The sequence below is a fragment of the Glandiceps talaboti genome, chromosome 3 (assembly GCF_964340395.1).
Source record: "Glandiceps talaboti chromosome 3, keGlaTala1.1, whole genome shotgun sequence".
Taxonomy (NCBI): Eukaryota; Metazoa; Hemichordata; class Enteropneusta; family Spengelidae; genus Glandiceps; species Glandiceps talaboti.
This window is the reverse complement of record NC_135551.1, coordinates 20,032,010-20,052,142: the sequence shown is the minus strand read 5'-3', so window position 1 is coordinate 20,052,142 and position 20,133 is coordinate 20,032,010. Positions and strand designations below refer to the sequence as shown.

At 35.7% G+C, this 20,133-nt stretch overlaps 1 protein-coding gene across 3 annotated transcripts in view; it reads right to left on the bottom strand.

The window, feature by feature from the left end:
* Positions 1-790: 790 nt before the first annotated feature.
* The window catches only part of LOC144433463 (uncharacterized), a 60,843-nt gene continuing 41,500 nt past the window's right edge, over positions 791-20,133 (bottom strand). Inside the window, exons 1-7 of one of the 3 annotated variants that reach the window (XM_078121797.1) lie at positions 14,086-14,179; positions 12,291-13,132; positions 8,977-9,116; positions 7,176-7,410; positions 5,453-6,151; positions 4,677-4,794; positions 791-4,109 (exon numbers count right to left, since the gene is read on the bottom strand). In XM_078121797.1, the coding sequence (XP_077977923.1) occupies positions 3,564-4,109; positions 4,677-4,794; positions 5,453-6,151; positions 7,176-7,410; positions 8,977-9,116; positions 12,291-13,132; positions 14,086-14,115 (2,610 nt within the window). In that variant the 5' untranslated portion in view covers positions 14,116-14,179 and the 3' untranslated portion in view covers positions 791-3,563. Of the gene's footprint in view, positions 4,110-4,676; positions 4,801-5,446; positions 6,152-7,175; positions 7,411-8,976; positions 9,117-12,290; positions 13,133-14,085; positions 14,180-20,133 lie in introns of those variants that run through there. The other 2 variants (XM_078121796.1, XM_078121795.1) reach the window with 2 other exon arrangements.

The window sequence follows — 20,133 nt, the reverse complement described above, 5'->3', positions numbered from 1 at the left end:
TATGGGTGGTAACTATCTCTATGGGGGTAGCTCTATCACTATGGGCATAGCTTTATCTTTACGTGAGTAGATTATCGCTGTGGGGGTAGCTGTATCTCTGGGGTAGCTCTATCACTATGGGTGGTAACTATCTCTATGGAGGTAGCTCTATCACTATGGGCATAGTTTTATCTCTATGTGAGTAGCTTATCGCTATGTGGGTGACTATTATTAAGGAGGGGGGGTAGTTTTATTGCTATCAAGTGATTTTATCGTTGTGGGTAGCTTCAAGCGTAATGGTTTCGCGCTATCACTATGGGGTACTTTATCAGAATGGAGGTAATTATATCACTTTGGAGTAACTTCATCACTATGGCAGTTACTGCATCACTATGGAGGTAATTATATCACTTTGGAGGTAACTTTATCACTATAGAGATAAGGTTATCACTGGAGTAATTACTTCATCACTATGGAGTTTTACCAGGGAGGTTTTGGTTGAATTTTTCACTCGTCAAAAATGTTTGCAGCCTGCTCAGGTACCATAGCTTTAAATATAAGCACTTATTCTGTCATTAATAGACTACAATACAGTAATAAAGAAACTCCTCAAAGGGGGGGGGGGGGGGAGAGAGAGAGAGAGAGAGAGAGAGAGAGAGAGAGAGAGAGAGAGAGAGAGAGAGAGAGAGAGAGAGAGAGAGAGAGAGAGAGAGAGAGAGAGAGAGAGAGAGAGAGAGAGAGAGAGAGAGAGAGAGAGAGAGAGAGAGAGAGAGAGAAACTCACAGAACTCAAACGTCATACATAGATACAACGTAATTTATTTCAGGTCAATAATGTGACCCCACATCACAGGTAAATAATTTCAAATATCACCCACTTTTTCTACCCACATCACAGTAAATAATTTAAAATATCACCCTCTCGTGCTAACCTTATGATGGGTATATCATAATGCCTTCATCTACACACATAAACATAACAAGTATATACTTTGGTTATTAGGCTTCATTTATACAATACAAGAGAAAAATGACTTTCATTTCGACAGACAAACACCAATAACAACTATGAAATATACAAAAAGAAATCACATAAAATTTCTCGGGAACAAATGACGAGAACATTTCAATAATCCAGTAAATAGAACAGCACACACTCCACCAATGAGCTACTTACAGTGCTTTATACAACGTGTTCTCAAAATGGATCAGAAAAAAAAAAAAACACATTTTCAATTTTTGAAAAGTTTTCCAGGCATGCATGCAACGAGACTACACTAGCTGACAGATTCTAACAAAACTATGCATTTTTTTTTATCATTTTTTTTTAGATATAATAAGCAAACTTTTACAAGAGTTTGAACAAATACTTAGCTTCTAACAGATAGAAATATGAAATCACAATTTACAATTAAAAAGATATATAGAGTATAAATTTATTATGCAGCCAGCATTGGCTATACTTCGTTACTAGACGTCCCCCATACAGTGTATTGTAACACTGTCAACTTTGACCTTCCTGGAACTTTGAACTTTAACCTCAAGTGGTCATATGACATCACATTGTTTCCATCATGCCGATGGTAATTTTTCCACATTTTCATTCTTGACCACAGATAAACAAGAGTGTATGCTTTGACTCAGTGTGATAAATCAGTTGTTTTTTTTCTTCCGATGAGAACACGCATCCAAGTTTCGTGTTTGGAGTTAGTGTTCCAAAAAAAAAGCTCAAAGTTGACATTGTTGAGTTTGTACACCTAGGAGGACTGCAGTAAGACATTTTTAAGTTTTCGTCTTATAAGGTGTAAATACGGTGCAATAAATATTATTGCACTTACAGAGAGCTCCTATACGATTGGTCAATGGCTGATTATTATGATAAATGAATGAAAGATCGAAATAAATAACTCGGGGGGGGGGGGGGGGATGTATTTGTGGTAAAATTCTGTGAAAACAACTACATAGTGGTTGTATATGTTCAGGAAATAATTTGAGTAAAATTAGCACGGTATTCTGACTTTTGTAGAAACTGTCCCAACAACTAAATGGTACCCCCTCTGTCTACACACTTTCAGTGTGTACAGTTAGCATGGTATGCTATGCTTACACTATGACCATTATCTAGAAGCTGTCCTAACAACCAAACAGTAGCCCCACCCCCACCCCCCACTTTAGTCTACACACTTTCAATGTGTACGGTCAAACCTACCATAGTTGTGCGTTACGATTCTATGCACTGGTAACTTGACATTTCAAATTGTTGTATAACATATGATATACATGAAATAAAAAATTTCTACGTATATAAAAAGTACAACTTATTGGTGAAAACTCAATATTTCAGTGTTCAATTTTTCAGAAAATATGAACAGTTACCTTGTTAGATAGCAGTGAAGACAAATTAATAAACTATGTTAAAATGGGGTGTGATGTCTAAACAAATAAACCAACGTATAGGAGCTCGTTTTACACATCTACGTTATAATTTTCTTGGTTATAATACATCTCACAAAAGAGACAACTTTCATTAAAAGTTTACACGCTTTGTACTTAAACATGATAATTTTACAATGTTTCTTTTTTTAAAAACAACTTGTATGAACTACTAGGCAGGATAAATATCTCCTGTATGTTGTCATTTGCAAAAATATTGCAAAGACACACCGTGAGTTGCTCGTACCGTGCATAAAAGATTAAAAAGTGCACTTATTGGGTGCACAAAATAGTAAAACTTAATAACAGCAGCACACTTGTAAGAAGTACTGGTGTCCAACAAAAAAAATATACACACTAAAACTAGTTTCTGGAATCCTTACTCTAATACCCTCACTTTCCTAAATGACTGCAAGTTGACCTTTGGCCTTCCCCCACATTGACCTTTGACCTTGTCAACCCCTCACTGACTTAAATCATCAGTGCATTTTGTCATTCATGAAGACGTTCAGACTTTCCCCACGTTAACTTTACAGGTACACACGAAATCGTATTTTTTCATCCTCTATCATTTCAAAAACAGAAATAATATCCTAAAAAGATCGAGAATGTTCACTTTTCTTGTGTACTGTTTGGCATTTGTGTGGCCGAGCTAAAAAAAAGTACTGCTTTTTCAGAAAAAATATTCTAAGCTCTTTCAGTATCTGTAAAAACAACAATACTATTAGAATACATGAGCAGACTTTTGAAGGCTTGGTAATATCAAGTTCTCGTTTTGTTTGACTTCGCAACTGTACATGATTATTATCAGGAATGGTGTTTTATCAACCACTTGTTGCCTTTCTCTTCCTTCCCTTGGCACGAAGGACTCTACCTGAGTGTGCTGTTTACATGGCGAGTACAAGCCTCCTTTTTTTTATAGATATCTATGTGTACAAAGGAGACACTAAAAACAAACATGTGTCCCTAGATACTGTCCAAACCTTAAACAGCGGCGGGTTAAGTGTAGGCATTATCATGTTAGAAAGTCTGTGACATTTTACCGCAGACAGTGAGTGGTGTTGGGCATATCACTGGAGGCGATCATCTTCTGTCTGATGACTTACACTAGACCTAATTTGACAAGTGATAACTTGACACCACCCATGGCAACTAGTTGCTATTAACGATTGCCTGAATTATCATCTGCGGGTCCATTTCATCTGGATGTCTCTGCATGGCAGATGTAATTTGTTCGTTAGAAAAGCCGACAGCGGTCAGATTGTAGAAAATGTGAAATCTTGGATCACCTTCTTTAAACGCTATGTCTGTACTCGTACTGTTGGGATTTTTCGGCGGCTCGATATTCACCGGACGCTGGATTGCCTGTACTTGTGCTCGCATGGGTTGATTTTGCGGTATTGACCACAGAGATGGCTCGCTACCATTGCGAGCGGGTGGCCTTGCGTAGGCTTGTTCTTCATGCCAATGATTATGCTCGCCATCTGGATGATATGTTCTGCGGGCTCTCAGAGCATGTTGGTTTTCTTGGTAGAGCTGTGGATCTGATGTACTATTCTGACGTATCATGTTAGGCCTTGGTTCATGAATTGCTGGGATTGGACCTTCAACCGGGTAACTCTTCAATCTCTGCACATTGGCATGGGGTTGTTGTTGTTGATGATGATCTATGTAATCTTGACCAGCATGCATATGGGCCTGAAACATACACATAATGACACAACTTTTAACACAAGATACCAATGTACTCTATGATCCTCCCAAACCCTTTTTGTGCCTGAAACATACACATAATGACACAACTTTTAACACAAGATACAAACGTACACTACGATCCTCCCAAACCCTTTAGTGCCTATCATGCTATAATTAATTTGTGTATTGTTTCTAGTATTGTAATTTTAACTGCTGGCAGTTTCCCAATTTCCTCTCGTGGGATCAATAATGTGTATTATCATTAAAATTATTTGTATAGTACATTATTTTCGTTAAAACCTTTACAGAGTACTGGCTTCAATCATATGAACAATATACACAACATTTTCTTTGACTTTGCAAATTGACATTCAATAAATACTTCCATTATTTTGTGCCGAGAACACTGTTTAACACATCATCTTCCTGATCATTCAGAGTTAGATAATAATAATTTACAGTGTTTACACTTTAAAATGAAAGAATTTTAACATTGAGATAAATTTGTTCATAAAAATCATAAAAGTTAAATAAATTTTTTTTTAAAACAAAAATGTTGCGATTACTCACCGGTGCATGATACATGTCTGGGTGATGATAACTGGGTTGCCGTGACAATGGTGGGTGTTGTCGATATCCGTCTCTAGCGTATGGCACCATTGGTCCCTGCTCAACATAACCATATGGACTGTGGGCAATAAAGAACACAACAGTAAGAAATAATTCATAACTCAAAACACAAGGTTTGTGCTTGCGAGAAAAACTCCACATTTTCATTGCACAATTCGTCATGTCAGTGCAGTACGGTCATATCTGCTATGCAATTGTATAGGCAGATACAACCTTACAGCACTGACGTGACGATTATTATTTGATTAGTTTGTGGCAGGGTAGGGTCTGGAACTGAAACCATCTGATTCAAAATCACTTTTATGCTCATATACTGCATATTTTATAATAATTTCACGTACATACTGAAAACATTCATACACTCTAAACCTGGAAATTTTCACTAAAAGACTTATTTTTGCTAATTTGCTGGAAAACAAAAACGCAAAAATAAGTAGTGACTAAAACGTGTTCTTATACATGAACACAATATACCCGTCTGGTAATGAGAGAAAATTTGTCTTCGAGAACTTGCTGAAGACTGTAAAATCACCAAATTTTGTAGTAGTGCAATATCTAGGTTTACATTATCCTTTTCATAGGTACGCAAAATATATCAGTTCTTTTCAATGCAATACTTAAACGTCAAGTTGTAGAATGTATTTTATAATAATTAGCGATTAGATATTGAAGGTGAGGTTTGAATGAGTTGTAAAGATTGTTAGGTTCTTTAATACCTTTGCTCTTCAATTTTCATCCTACGCATGTCACTTGCAAGATCAGGATCCATATATGAATGCATCATTGCCTCCCGTCTGTATCCCGTGATGTCTGAGGTATGTGGATACTGCTGGGCCATTGGTGGTGGTGGACGATTATATGCCTGTATAGGATGTGTGTGTGCTTTGTAGGGGTACTGGCTACCATCTCTAATATATGGAGGTCTCTGGGTATACATCATGGGACGTGGCCCTGGCTCCATATACTGATCATATCTCATCGGTTGCCTTTGAAGTGCCTCGTCCGGTCTGGAACCATCTGCCATCATTGGCTGCCTGGGTTTGGGTATGTTCGTTTCTTTGTACAAGTGTGTGTATCTACGATCTCCGATACTTGCAGAGTTCTGCGGACTGACAGCTTTTTTCAGATCACTACTGGACGATGAAGCTGTTTTGCCAACTGATTCATGACTAACTCTGATATCACCCCTTGCTTTCAGTTCTTTTCTGTTCTTTGCTTGCTCCTGTAATTTCTCACTGACACTCTTCTGATGCTGGGGTCTATCCGAATGGTAATATTTACATTTATTCCCATAGGTGCACTTCTTTCCATATGGACATGGAGGAGCTAGTGGTTCTGGAATGGTTGGATTCTTCCGTAGAAAGTTATCAAGGCTGGGTCCATGTCGGCCAAGTGGATCATCAGGAGGGTAAAATCTGTGTAAGCAAAGAATGAAGAGGTTTTACAATATGTCAAAATATGCATCAAAATATGAAAAAACTTTGATTATAGAAAAGATGGCTCTATCAACAAATAATATTGTTCATTGCATATTACTAATCTAAGATTAATATACCTGAAAAATATACAATTTTAGGATTTATTTCCTAACTAAAATTTTGTAGAACTTTACTTTTTTATTAAGTGTCATGAGTCTTGGGAATTAAGCTGTACCTATGGTTGGAAAACATAGTCACATAAAAACAGGGAGGGGGAGGGGGGTGGCTTGTTCACAGAAAAGACACCATATTTTTCCCCCTCATGTAATAAGTAGAAATTTACGTAAAAAAAAAAAATGTCTGGAAATGGAGACATGAGGTCATTGAAATCCCCATTATGATGAAAACTTCAAGTAAGCTTACATCACGGGATACTGATTGACAGACCCCCCTCTCTTTGCAGGGTTTCACTGGCCTTGGTTCACCTGCCATTACAGACCATTGTTTACTGTGTGACAGCTATAAATGACCCTTGATTCACTACTTCCTGGTATCTACATAGACTGGCTAAATAAGGAAGTGAAATATCAACTAGTGCCGACTGCACGGTAAAAACGATTCCTTCTTTGTTGTCATTCAAAGACCTAAATCTTTTCTGTATATTTAGAATTTAGTCAGACTTCAAGACAATCGTGTTTTCAAAAGGTCAAAGGTTATATATCAGCATTAGTTAGAAATGAGTTTCAGATTTTACTCTTTAAGTAATATTCACGAGGTTTTAATTTCATGGATTCAAGAAATAAAATGTGTGTGAACTTCTACAGAACACCAAGTTTCCTTATTTAATAACTAAATTTCAAAATCTGTGACAAAAGTTAACTTTATCGAAACCTAGCTAATAGCAATGCTAGTGCAGTATATTCAACATGAAAGTATTTCCTGTACTATTTAATATAATCAATTTTAGGGGGAAAAATTAATAAATTATAATTTTCTTAAAACTATGATTTTTTTTACTTACGTATCATTCACAAATGAGTACATTAGAAGTCTCTCCTCTATGAATCTTTTCCAATCTGGATTTTCATTCTGCAAGTCACGGAAATTGTCATTGGACACTATGATGCCATCCATATCAATGGCTGCTTTCAGAATGTAACGATCGTCGTAACAGACCACGCGTCGACCGTTTATGCGTCTTGATGGAGTCCAGACTAGGATGTCGTCCTTTTCCAGTTGGTTTAGAATATCCTGGTCTAAGAACAACACAGAAAAAGAGATGGTTATCGTGAGAAAAGAATACATCATATTCACAGGGGTTTTTTTTATAGCATCTCACAATTTCTGAGCATAAGAAACGCTACAGTGAGATCAGCTGTTTACAATTCACATTTTGAAAAAAACTCTGAAACTGGTGACTTTTATACATCTGTCTAGTGGTGCATATCAAAAAAAAAATTTGATAGAGAGACACACTACACCTATATGCACCTTAAAGGAACTTGCAGAAACTCTTTACAGCTGGTTTCAAAATGGCCTATCCTGACTAGACTCGATCTTTGAGACAAAACAAATTCTACGTAATTGTGCAATCTGTGAATTATGTCTGCTGTCTGAGTGACAAGGACACTGTTCTGTTGTCTCAGAAGTAACGATATATCTCCTTATAAGAAGTTGTTGGTCTCTCCACCTAAACAAGGAAGTATATATCTCACACTATCACCTATTAACAGTCCTTATTTGTTAATAAAAGTCAATATATTTAGATTTGACTCATTCTATTATTAACATCCAGGGTTCTAGTCAAAGCCAACCTACCACCCCCATGCTGTAGTATAACCCAATAGTTTTCAATAACTGGACTAGTCCATATACCAGAAATAGGAAGGCTGTCAATGCCTCACTTCAAAATACAACTCAGATAAAAAAAAAAAAAATACACAAATTTTACTTAATGACCCAGTTTAGATTAGGATTAAAATTTAGATGTGAAAACAGTCCTCTGGTATAATTATATAAAACACAGTTGGTCCAAAATAAATGTATGATCCTATCCAGGCTTTACGGCTCCACTGATAAAATAACACTAATAAGAGAACTTGGGATTGAAACCCTGGCCTTTAAAACACCAACCCACAGTTACCAGGAATATTCAATGTCATGTGTACTCTGACTGTGGAATAGATGTAGGCATATATGTTTTGCTTGATATGCAGGCCCCGGCCAGGTGACCTAAAATGTACATCTTGGTACTTTCACTACTTTCTTTTGATGTCTACTTCTGCAAAAAAAAGGTCAGGATACTACAACCAACCAGGAAATATGCACTACTGATTTAAAATAGAGCTACTGATCAAGATAATAGATCAATTTCAATAGTCTTTCTTAAATAATAGAATGCATTATTGTTAATGCCATTCTAGAAAAGGGAAACCTAAATGTCTCCCCCTTTTATCCCCAGTCCATATGCACCCAAACTACGCCATCCTCACCTAAACTGGGTATTCTTTTAAAAAAAATTTATAACAAGGGTTTTTCCTGTTACAGAACAAATGGGTTTAACCTTTGTAGGTTTCACTGAAGGAGAACAATAACACCTATAAAGCAGATTTTATGATCAAAACAGACATGAGAAAAAAGGGCCATGTTTTCTTTCTGCTTTTCACTGACCAGCAGCCATTTTGAATAAATTATCAGACATCATTTTCTCCTCTATAGAACTTTCTACGATGCATGTCTTAATCTTTATCACGTCAGAATGGATAGTTGTGAAATATTAGTACCCTACGCATAAAACATGACATTCTTTGTCAGCACCTTACCTGAAATTGGAGTGTCTGGCTTTGAGGCTTCTTTCCTCCACTGAGGTACAAAAACTTTGATGTCCTCGTGACCATGCTCAATAAACCAATCAACAACTATTGCGATTCCGCGGCACGAAAACATTTTCTTATTGCCATGACTACAGAAAAAACAGAGAACATTTCCATGTTATATTTTTTTTTCATATAATTTCAATTCAGCATATAATGTACAACATGGAATTCAATGGGTGGGTGGGTGTGATATCAATCTGTCTGTGTTGGTCCTAAACATTCCAACAAAATGAAGTATTTCTTGAAACATAGCCAAAACAGTACTTCACTCCAAAAACATGGTATTACAAAACAGCATTATGGTATTGTAAAACTTATAAATCATACCTAACTAAGTAACTACCACATCAAAACATAAATACCCAATTGACTTTTAACACAGTATACCACTATAGATCTGTCACCATATTTATCCATCAAAAAAAGTCTTTTTTTTTCTTCCAAATTTTGGTCCACCTTAACTCAAACATTTTTTGTTGTTTTTTACCCTGTACATGCCTACATAGTGTGTTAGTGGACTTCAGCACAAAGACAGCAGTCCATAGATATTTTTAACTCTGGTAGATTTGAAACGATGATAACCCTAGAACTACTATTTTGAGTTCCTGTACTCTATCTTATCTCTTCAGTTTTCAGTTTGGGAGGACTTTGTGCTCTATGAGAATCTATAAGAGGCTTATTTCAATATAAAGTCAGCAAGGCACACCTGAATCAGAGCTACATGACATACATGTATATATATATATATACCGTACATAATACAAAGTCTTGTTTTGTTCCTTACTAAAATGCTTCCTGTTTAAACTGCTATACAAGATTTGCTTGCGTTTGTGTTACCATGGATACTGTCTAAAAAGACCTTGTATAAGATGAAGGGACAGTCCCTTTGGCGTAACACAAGTCAATGAACATCCAAGATTGAGAAAGATGTTCACTTCCTCCAAAATTGCCTTCAAGTAGTTGACTTGTCCTTAAATTTCCGACATAACATTCCTGGCAGTGTTTTCCCACTTCCGATATGCCTTCCATAGTTTCATATTCATGTCGGCAAATCAACAAAGCGACTGATAAGATCAAAATATCTTTCTTTCTTTTTTTAATTTCAGTGTTTTTCTTTCTTTTACATTGTTTGCTTGTCACTTCTCCAAAGGCTACAATCCAGGACAAAATAAGAAAATACGAAAATATCTTTCCATAAATCATGTTTTAATTATGGAAATTAAATATGAACAACAGGGTTCACTTTTATGGTGGTAACAAAATTGAGAACTCAAAAACTTTGAGAATGATTTCATTCTTTGAGTTTTCATAGGAGGTAGGTATAAGTATGTTCAATATCCACATAGCAATTCAACCGCACCCTCTCCTCACACACTAAAACCACAAACAATCAAAGACAGGAGGGTTTACCCTACAAGTCATCCCTTACTTTAAGGTATTCAAACAAATAGTCTTTCTCAATAGTGCAATGGGACACTCCCAACCCCTCATTCCTCTCAATTTAGCCCCACCTTTTGTCATACCATTTACATTACCTCCTTTTGCCATTGGTATTACCAAAATTCACTATTTTTGTTTCAACAAAACTCAGTATTTTAGTAAAAAAATTTCAACATATTAATATTGAAATATTATTACAATCAGTCCTGAGAACATTGCCATGACAAACCCTCTTCAAAAAATGTGAATTATTCCGATGCTCTATTTCCCACAGAAATATTCTGAAAACATAATCCTCAATTTTAAAATAATTGAAACTGAAAAAAAATCAGTAATCTCTGATATCAACAACAAAATTTTACATACACCGACCAATTTCTATATATTCTGGAACCTATAACGTTGTTGGCAAAATAAATACTTAAAGAACACAACCATAAATTCTATACTACAGTAAAACATGAATGGATTTTTGTAACCACGAATAAGTTGAACTTCAGATTATGTATATATAAAAAAAAAAAAAAAAAAAAAAAAAAAAAATTACACGGCTTCCTGTATACTTACACATTTCATTGTCATCCTACTGGTACTATAAACCCTAAATTTGACATTTAACGTTTAATTACTACAACAGGACACAACTACATTTGTAAGTCACGCTGCGGTTTTAACTTTTGTATTCCATTCCATTATTTAGGCGTGCACCACACAACAAATAAAAGAGAACAGTTCTATAAATCACACCATCTGTATCCACAACAAATTTAGTACACTTTCTCATATCTGGCACTCCTTCAGACTTTGGTATTTTGACATTTAAAGTTTAAAGTTTCAATCCTTTCTACTCCTCTTCTATTATGAGGTGCCCACCACCACAAAAAAAAAAATTCCATGTAAATCACAGCTTCTGTATCCATAACAGACTTGATGCATTTTGATTTTCTGTATCTATGGCACGCCTTCAAAGTTTGGTACTTTGACATTTATATCTTTTGTACTTCCTTTCCGGTGTCCACCACCACCACCACAAAAAAAACAAGAAGAATTTTTACAAATCACAGCTTCTGTATCCATAACACACTTGATTTTGTATATCTATGGCACTCCTTCAGACTTTGGTATTTTAACATCTGCGGACACACCCATTACATTTCACTGGGTATTAAGCTTTGATACAAGGTTAACGACACTACAGCCAGGAAATTAATATACCCTGTTTACGTGCAACAATACCTCTGACATTCATGAAACAGTGTCAAACTGTGTTTACCATTTTCCTGATGAAAACAAGTCACAATATGAAAACAGAAAACACACTCAGAGAATAACTTAAATTTTCTCTAAGTCTCAGTAATCAAAATAACAATACTTTTGAGATTTTTCCACAGTAAAAACACTTAACGTAAAGATACATATTTTTCACCCTTAAAATAAAAATATGAAAACCGACTACACACAAGAAATATAAATATGTATGGAATAAACTGCTTTGGTTATTTGCAACGAATAAGGTACTACCATACAATCATCTTCTGAATATTTGAAAGTAAACACAGCAGAAATTCTTTCTGCTCTGCCTTGCAATAGTTTTTTCATCACTTTTTCAAGAAGTACACTTTTCCTGACTTGAGAAGAGAAATAGTATTATATATATAGTATGTACATGTAGTATCACAAAAATGTCAGGTTTTAGAAAGAATTGTACCTCAACAAAGATATGAACCAGTTACAGTTATTGGCAGAGAAACATCTCGAATAGACATTTCTTAAAATGTTAGCCAATCATCGGCTTTAGTAATATATTTACTGATACTCACCTCATGGCAACGTTACTCCCATCCACAATAATGGCACGTAAGTTGGAACTGTCTTCGATCTGTTGCTCACAGACGGCTTCAATGTCAGGAGGATGTGAACTCCTCGCAATCAATGTATCGTCTTGTTCTAGTTTTTGATCCATTTTGACCAATGCGAGTAAGAGATCATTTTGTTCTACATCGGGTCCAAGTTGACGCAAAACTTGAACAATCTGACCTTCGGAGTAGCCAAGCTTGGCAGCGTATTCCACTTTGGCACTGTGTTTACTGATATCAAAATATTCAACATCCTCGGGAGATTTTAGACTCTGGGGAGGTGTAGTGACATCAGGAACGACACTTTGATCCAGAAAGGTATTCCTATCGAAATCATTATATTTTTTGTCCAAGCATGTTCTTTGGATACACGCTTTTACGTGCTCATCAGGGTATTTTTGTGTTTTCAGAAAATCAGGGTGACCACCATCAGAATCATCCGAGTTGTAGCACGAGTCTTTTGAGCCAGCACCCGGACTACGACAATCCTCAGCTGATAACTTTTGCAGATTTGGACACTCCCCGGCTGGTGTTTTCGGCCAAAGCGTTACAAGATTTTGATTGTTTGAATTAGAAATATATTGTTCCCTGTTTCCATTTGTCTTAATATCTTCTATCAGTGAACATGCTGTCATAACCCGGAAGTCATTTCCTCTGATTACAACTGAAAAATGGTCTGTAAATGTGATAGACGCACATGACATCTTCTCGATATTGTTCCGACATTGTCGCAAAATGCCGTCAAGTTCTGGTGGGTATTTTTCTTCTTGTTCATATTGTGGGTCACAAAGTGACAAAATGTATTCCTGAGAGGAAAAAAAAGAAATAAGAATGGTGTTTTTAAACTGACGAGAAATGAAGTGTGAACTTAAAAAAAACGTGGACAATCTAAAATATATACAAAAATAACTTGACATTACATTGTACATTCAATTTGTAACCCCAAGGCCATCACTCATATAGAAAAAAAATACATTTTCACCAAAATTATTCAAATAATTCACTGATTCTCCCATCTACCAAGTATTAACATACATTTTCTACATGTAAACACATACATGTTGTAGGAAGAGAGTTTGTTGAGTATTTTTTTTGGTTCAAGAAATAAACTACATTCAGAGATTTAAGTCATTATATTTATAAACTAAATTATTTAATTCAATTAATTTAAAGACAGGTTCAAAGAACACATCTGAAGACATCTGTAATCAAACACAAAATTCTTAACTGTTCATTGAATTTTTAAAAAAATCCATATTGACCTTTGACATTTGAGATTACAAATCTCCCATATGATTTAAAACAAGAAGAACTGTTTCATTAAGTGTTGCTGTCCTTGAGTAGTGCCTTTTACAAAAATGCAAACTACAACACTTAGTACAGGTACAAATACCCATAACCTGCTGAATAAGCTCTATATAAATAATGGCCACATGATGAAATTTGTTGGGTTAGGAAAAGCTTAGTCACTTTATTTAGAACTAGGAAGGGAGACAATTGTTTGGGTGTCAATGACCTTGTAATGGAGTGACATTGTGTTGTCTTTAGCCCTATCACCACTGATTCCTGCTATTGTGGGAGCATGCAAGTGCTAAACTATGGAATTCCCCTCAGAGTAATCCAAGGTCGCTATTATTTGATTAGTAATATCAACTGATAGCTTCAAACTTTGTAATAACTACAAATGTGTTTTTAAAAACTATATATTAAGTGTTGATCATGTCTACAATAACTTAAGAGTTTTAAACTGGCCACTCACTTTGAAGGGGGCTTTGGTCTCGACATACATTGCTATGAGTACTGGAATGGACGGACGATATGATATCAACTTAAGTGTAAGCACAGCTAGTGTACTACATGTAATGAAGCTTGCGTGTTACATGGGTGTACTTTTATACAGTTGGCTGTTTCATTGGTCTTATTTTTAGATACATCTCTATCCGCCCTTGAAATAATTACCAGCAATTCAACATGAATCATGACGTCAACACAAAGTGTACTACGACACTCTTCATACACATTAACTCCCTAGGCATGTCATCATGGGCCTGTTGTAGGGAATTCCCATACCATATATGGTATTAGAGTGGGCTGCTATACTATGGTTGCTCATTATGTATGCCTGGTTGCCAATAGCAGCAGCTGCATAGGTCAATGCTCTTCAGACAGAAGAAAGGCTGACCAATGAAAGTGTCCGTTACAAACCAGTTTTAGGCGGTATATTTTTTTCTATGCATATATGTGTGAGAACATTACATGTACGTAGGTCATGTTTGGTGATTCATACTCACATCCCCGAATGGGTCACCCCGTGTTCCTATTGTCTTGGAAAATATGAAGAAGGCCTTTGTCGGTGACTCAAAATTGAGAATTTTTACTTGTTAAAAAGGTGAATGGATCAGTTATTCACTTGGTCTTTCCACAGACTTGAGTAAACACTTCATACAAAATGTACACGCCATGTGTTGTTGAATCACACCACTGAGAAATCCCGCAATCCAGCCAATCACACACACACACCACATCTACAGTACCGGTAGTTTTATCTTAATAAGCTTTACGCAACAACAGCTCATGCTAGAATTAATTTACTGGAATTTCTCATAAATTGCACAACTGTGGTTTTTTTTGTTAAATATATTGTTCTGCTAAATGTATTTGTTCATCCATAAATATAAAGTTTTATCTGGAATTCCCCATGAAAATAAATCATGTGGTCAAGTCCTCAACAATATATAATACCTTCAGTACATTGACTGACCAGAAGTCCGCTGTTACATTGCATGTCTACTGTTAAATATGCAGTGTCATCATAGCACTCAACCATAACAATATAAGTTGTTTACACAATCACACCCCTACGCTCTTTGCAAAAGAATTTTCCAGAACTTGATGGCACATACTTTCATAATTGCATGGAAACTTCGGCTCACTTTTTTTATCAAATTCAGGCATACCTTGCAATGCATACTTTGTAATAATAAATCCAAACTTGAACTTCAAAATGTCAATGATTCAATGTTTTCTTAATACAGAAACAAAATACTGAACAATATCGCAGGTTGTTTTTTTTTTATTTCATAAAGGACTTTCTCTACTTTTACATTACAGCAGGGCTCTACAAGTTTTGGAGGGCATTGTCTTACATTTGAATGTCAACTGAACTGTACAATATTTTTTTTTCGTTACATTATTAACCGCAGCTGTAAGTTGAAATAAATTATCCCAAATCTAATCAATTCATTTTCATACAGAACACATAACTTAATAATTTATTAGTACTAAAATGCAAACAAACAAACACAGTCACACATGCCTGCATGCACACACACACACATAAAGGTACACATACATGTATGCATGTACATACATACATACATACATACATACATACATACATACATACATACATACATACATACATACATACATACATACATACATACATACATACATACATACATACATACAACCGTAGATGGATACACAAAGCGAGTACATGTCTATACACTGTACAGACAGCTACAGAAATGCAAATGTAAGTGTAAACAGACAGACAGACAGACAGACAGACACACACAGATACACACGTACAGACACATGCACATACATACACACTCACACACACCATAAATTGAACTACACTGATTTGCTTTTATATAAGGGCGTACATGTAACCTGAGCTATTACTAATTATTAAAGTCACCCATCCCAGTTGTGCAGTACAATACAACATGTGTGTAGTGAGATATGACATGTGACTCACATCCAAACACAAACAGATTATTAGTTAATCTTAATAAATAGTTATGATAACTGTTGAGTACACAAAATAGCAACTGTTTGGTGAGACATCATAAAGTCAACAAAGTATAAAGTGTTGAGTACACAACATGCCCACCATTTAGATCATGTGGCAATGACAAGACAAACAAAAGACCTCTGGCTATGAGTTCATGTATATTAACTAGGCCATCATAGAATAAGATTTGTAGCAGTATTGTATACAAAGTACAAACAACTGACAATATTGGAAAGTGTTGCAGCCAAAACAGTATTATCAGAATGGAAATCTGTTAGCTTTGAGACTTGCAATGTATTTCACACTTGTTCAGTGTTTTCACCTAAAGCATGGTAATTATAGGTAAAATCTACCAAAGTTCTTGAGTAACTTAAAACCAGGATTTCCCTTCATCTACCTAAGTTCCCAAGTCTCTCTTTACAAGGGTTCCCTTTTATCTACATGTGTATGTGAGTTCACCAGTCATTCTACCAAGGTTTCCTAAAAGTGTTTTCAGTTTCACTATGGGCTTAAATATCTACCTGAGTTCCCCAGTCATTCTAATTTCTAACAGGGTTCCCTACAAGTGTTTTCAGTTTCATTACGGGCTTAAATACATGTATCTACCCGAGTTCCCCAGTCATTCTAACAGGGTTCCCTACAAGTGTTTTCAGTTTCACTATGGGCTTGTGTATTTGTAAATATCTACCTGAGTTCCCAAGTCACTTTACCACAGTTCCTAAACATCATCATTGCAGTAGTCTGGGTGACCAGCCTGTGGTTCTGTGAGTGAAGGTATAAATCGTAACAATACTGTATAGGAACTAGACTATCATTGCAGAGTTTCACCCAATATTCCCCTTTCTGTTACCTGGGTTACCAAAACACTGTGACAATTAGCATCTACTTCACAGCCAAGTTTATATTTTGTGCAAGCTGAAACAATCTGCAGTATTTGTATTTGAATTTGAGTTCAAAGAAGACAAGTCCCTGATTATTGTAAAATCAGCATTTCTTTTAATTAAACTACTACAGTACCCTACATCTGATCACAGACAGCCTATACCAAGAGCTAAAGTGGGGATGCATTTCAATAAACCTGAATGTGGCAATAAAGTAACAAGAGGGTAGAACATCACACACTCCGACTGTTTTGAAAAAGAAAATACCTCTACACAAATTAAATGTTGAAATTATTTGGGGAATATTAATACAAAAAGTCCTTTGATTTCCAATCCTATTACGATACATGTATTTAATGCAATGCATGGCTTGAATTGAACTTTTGGGCTTGGTAGCCAAATTTATCCAAGTGAACTATTTCAGCTATAATTTTCTATTGATTTCCATTGGTCTAACAGACTACCACATTATAATATAAATTTGGTAGTCAAGATATAACGTTTGGTAGTCTATGTGTCCTGGACTACTGCTAATTTGGTAGTCAAGATATAACGTATGGTAGTCTATATGCCCTGGACGACTGCTAATTTGGTAGTCAAGATACAACGTTTGGTAGTCTATATGCCCTGGACTACTGATAATTTGGTAGTCTAGATACAACGTTTGGTAGTCTATATGCCCTGGACTACTGATAATTTGGTAGTCTAGATACAACGTTTGGTAGTCTATATGCTCTGGACGACTGCAAATTTCAAGCTGTGTACATTTGTATGTGTGGCATCATACATGTACCTCAATGCTCTCAACCCCATTCCCCACCATTCTACGTTTGAAAATTTAGCGAATGATTTAAAATTCAGATCATATCAATCACTAACTTAATAATATTATTACTAATGTCGCACAATATATAAGCATATTTTCAGAATGAGACAACATCACCTACTCTTATAACTCATGTAACGCATTAGCCCATTAGTATGTTTCAAGTTTATAACAGAGTATTGCTATTGTTTATTTTTTACTTTTTTATTTTATTTTTTTAATTTATTTATGTTTTTTTTTTTAATTTCTTAATCTATACTTTAAATTTTATTTTACTTATTTTATCTGTGCTTTGCAACCTTTTTAGTGGGAATTATCATGTGTTGGAATAAAACTAGCTCACCCCACCAAACAACAAATACATTGTACATATGGGCTTAACCTGTTCTTAACTTCAAATACTAGAATGACCTATATTTGTATATAATAATGTCCAAAACTGTCTCTCAAAATCCTCAGAGAACACAAACACACCGATGACGTAGGTGCTGAAAATAGCTAACAAATAAACAAAATACCATGGTAGGATCAGCTGGGTATGACAGTTTCATTCACAGTGTGAACATTTGACGTCAAACAGCACGCACGTCTTCCTAACGTAGTAAACATTGAACAAACCAAACAGGACGGACGTCAAACAACATGCAAGTCTTCCTAACGTACTGTGTACATGAGTGAACATCAATAAAGCCAGACAGGAGGCAGACAGTTGGAGTTCACACCAATTTGACACTATCCACATAACATCTAAATTCTAGTGCAGCACAGAACTACAATGTACCAGTGTCAACCTGCAAACTTTCACCCTAAAGACTTATTTTCACTTATTTTGCTGGAAAACAAAATCATGAAAATAAGCAGTGGCTAAAATGTCGTAATTCTTGTCCATAAACACAGTGCACCAGACTTAGAAACATGTCAACATTAGTTTTTGAAAACAAGCTGAAGACTGTAAAATTGCCAAATTTTCTAGTGGTGAAAATACCTAGGTTTACAATACACTACAGGGATACTGAAAACAGTGAGTTCTTCTGTTACTTTGCAGTAACATTTTCTGTAATTCTGTTATTCTTCCCATTCTAAGTAGTTTATTAACACCTTTGCTAATCCCACCATTATTTGAATCACTGTATGGACCCCACTCGAAACAAGTCTTTGACTTTGTGGGTTATCCAAGTAATTCAATAATTTGTACCAGTTTTTATTTGTATATATATCTGTACTGTCGATCTTGTTTTTTTACTGGAAGAAACTAACTAACTAACAATATATTCTTATAGTCCAAATAAGGCTTTCTTTGTATGTATACTAGTAAACTAACATGTTTACCCTGGTTATCAAGTTTTCTTGGCTTACACTTTATAAACACGAGTGTTTTATAGTTGCAGTATAATTTTTCCATGTCTACCATAAAAGTAAAAGGCCAGAGTTTCATTCCCAGGTTCGTGCATTTCTTTTACCTTATCAGTGGAGACTTAAAGGCCAGAGTTTCAGTCCCAGGTTCATGCATTCGTTTTACCTATCAGTGGAGACTTAAAGGCCAGAGTTTCAGTCCCAGGTTCTTGCATTCAGTTTACCTATCAGTGAAGACTTAAAGGCCAGAGTTTCAGTCCCAGGTTCGTGCATTCAGTTTACCTATCAGTGGAGACTTAAAGGCCAGAGTTTCAGTCCCAGGTTCATGCATTCAGTTTACCTATCAGTGGAGACTTAAAGGCCAGAGTTTCAGTCCCAGGTTCTTGCAATCAGTTTACCTATCAGTGGAGACTTAAAGGCCAGAGTTTCAGTCCCAGGTTCATGCATTCAGTTTACCTATCAGTGGAGACTTAAAGGCCAGAGTTTCAGTCCCAGGTTCATGCATTCAGTTTACCTATCAGTGGAGACTTAAAGGCCAGAGTTTCAGTCCCAGGTTCATGCATTCGTTTTACCTTATTTGTGAAGGATTACATAGGATTATTCTTTTGTTCTGAACTTTTTCTTTAACTCAGGCAACTATTAATTTTTAAACCTAATTTTCTCTAATCTAAGCTGAACCATATAAATCAAGAAATTATACCAACAAATCTGCTATAATATTGCTATGGTAACATAACAGTTTGATTTATTGCCAAATTTATTTTAAAGTTTAATCAGGAAACTACCGGCCTGGGAAATTATACATGTGCGTGACCAAAAGTGTCTTTGTTTTGGGGTCAATATTGCTGCAGTTTGGTATGAAATATACATTCAGGGGTTTCACCATTTTTCACTGAGCACAATGTTACTGGAATACATGATGAGATAACACTGATTCTGCAAATA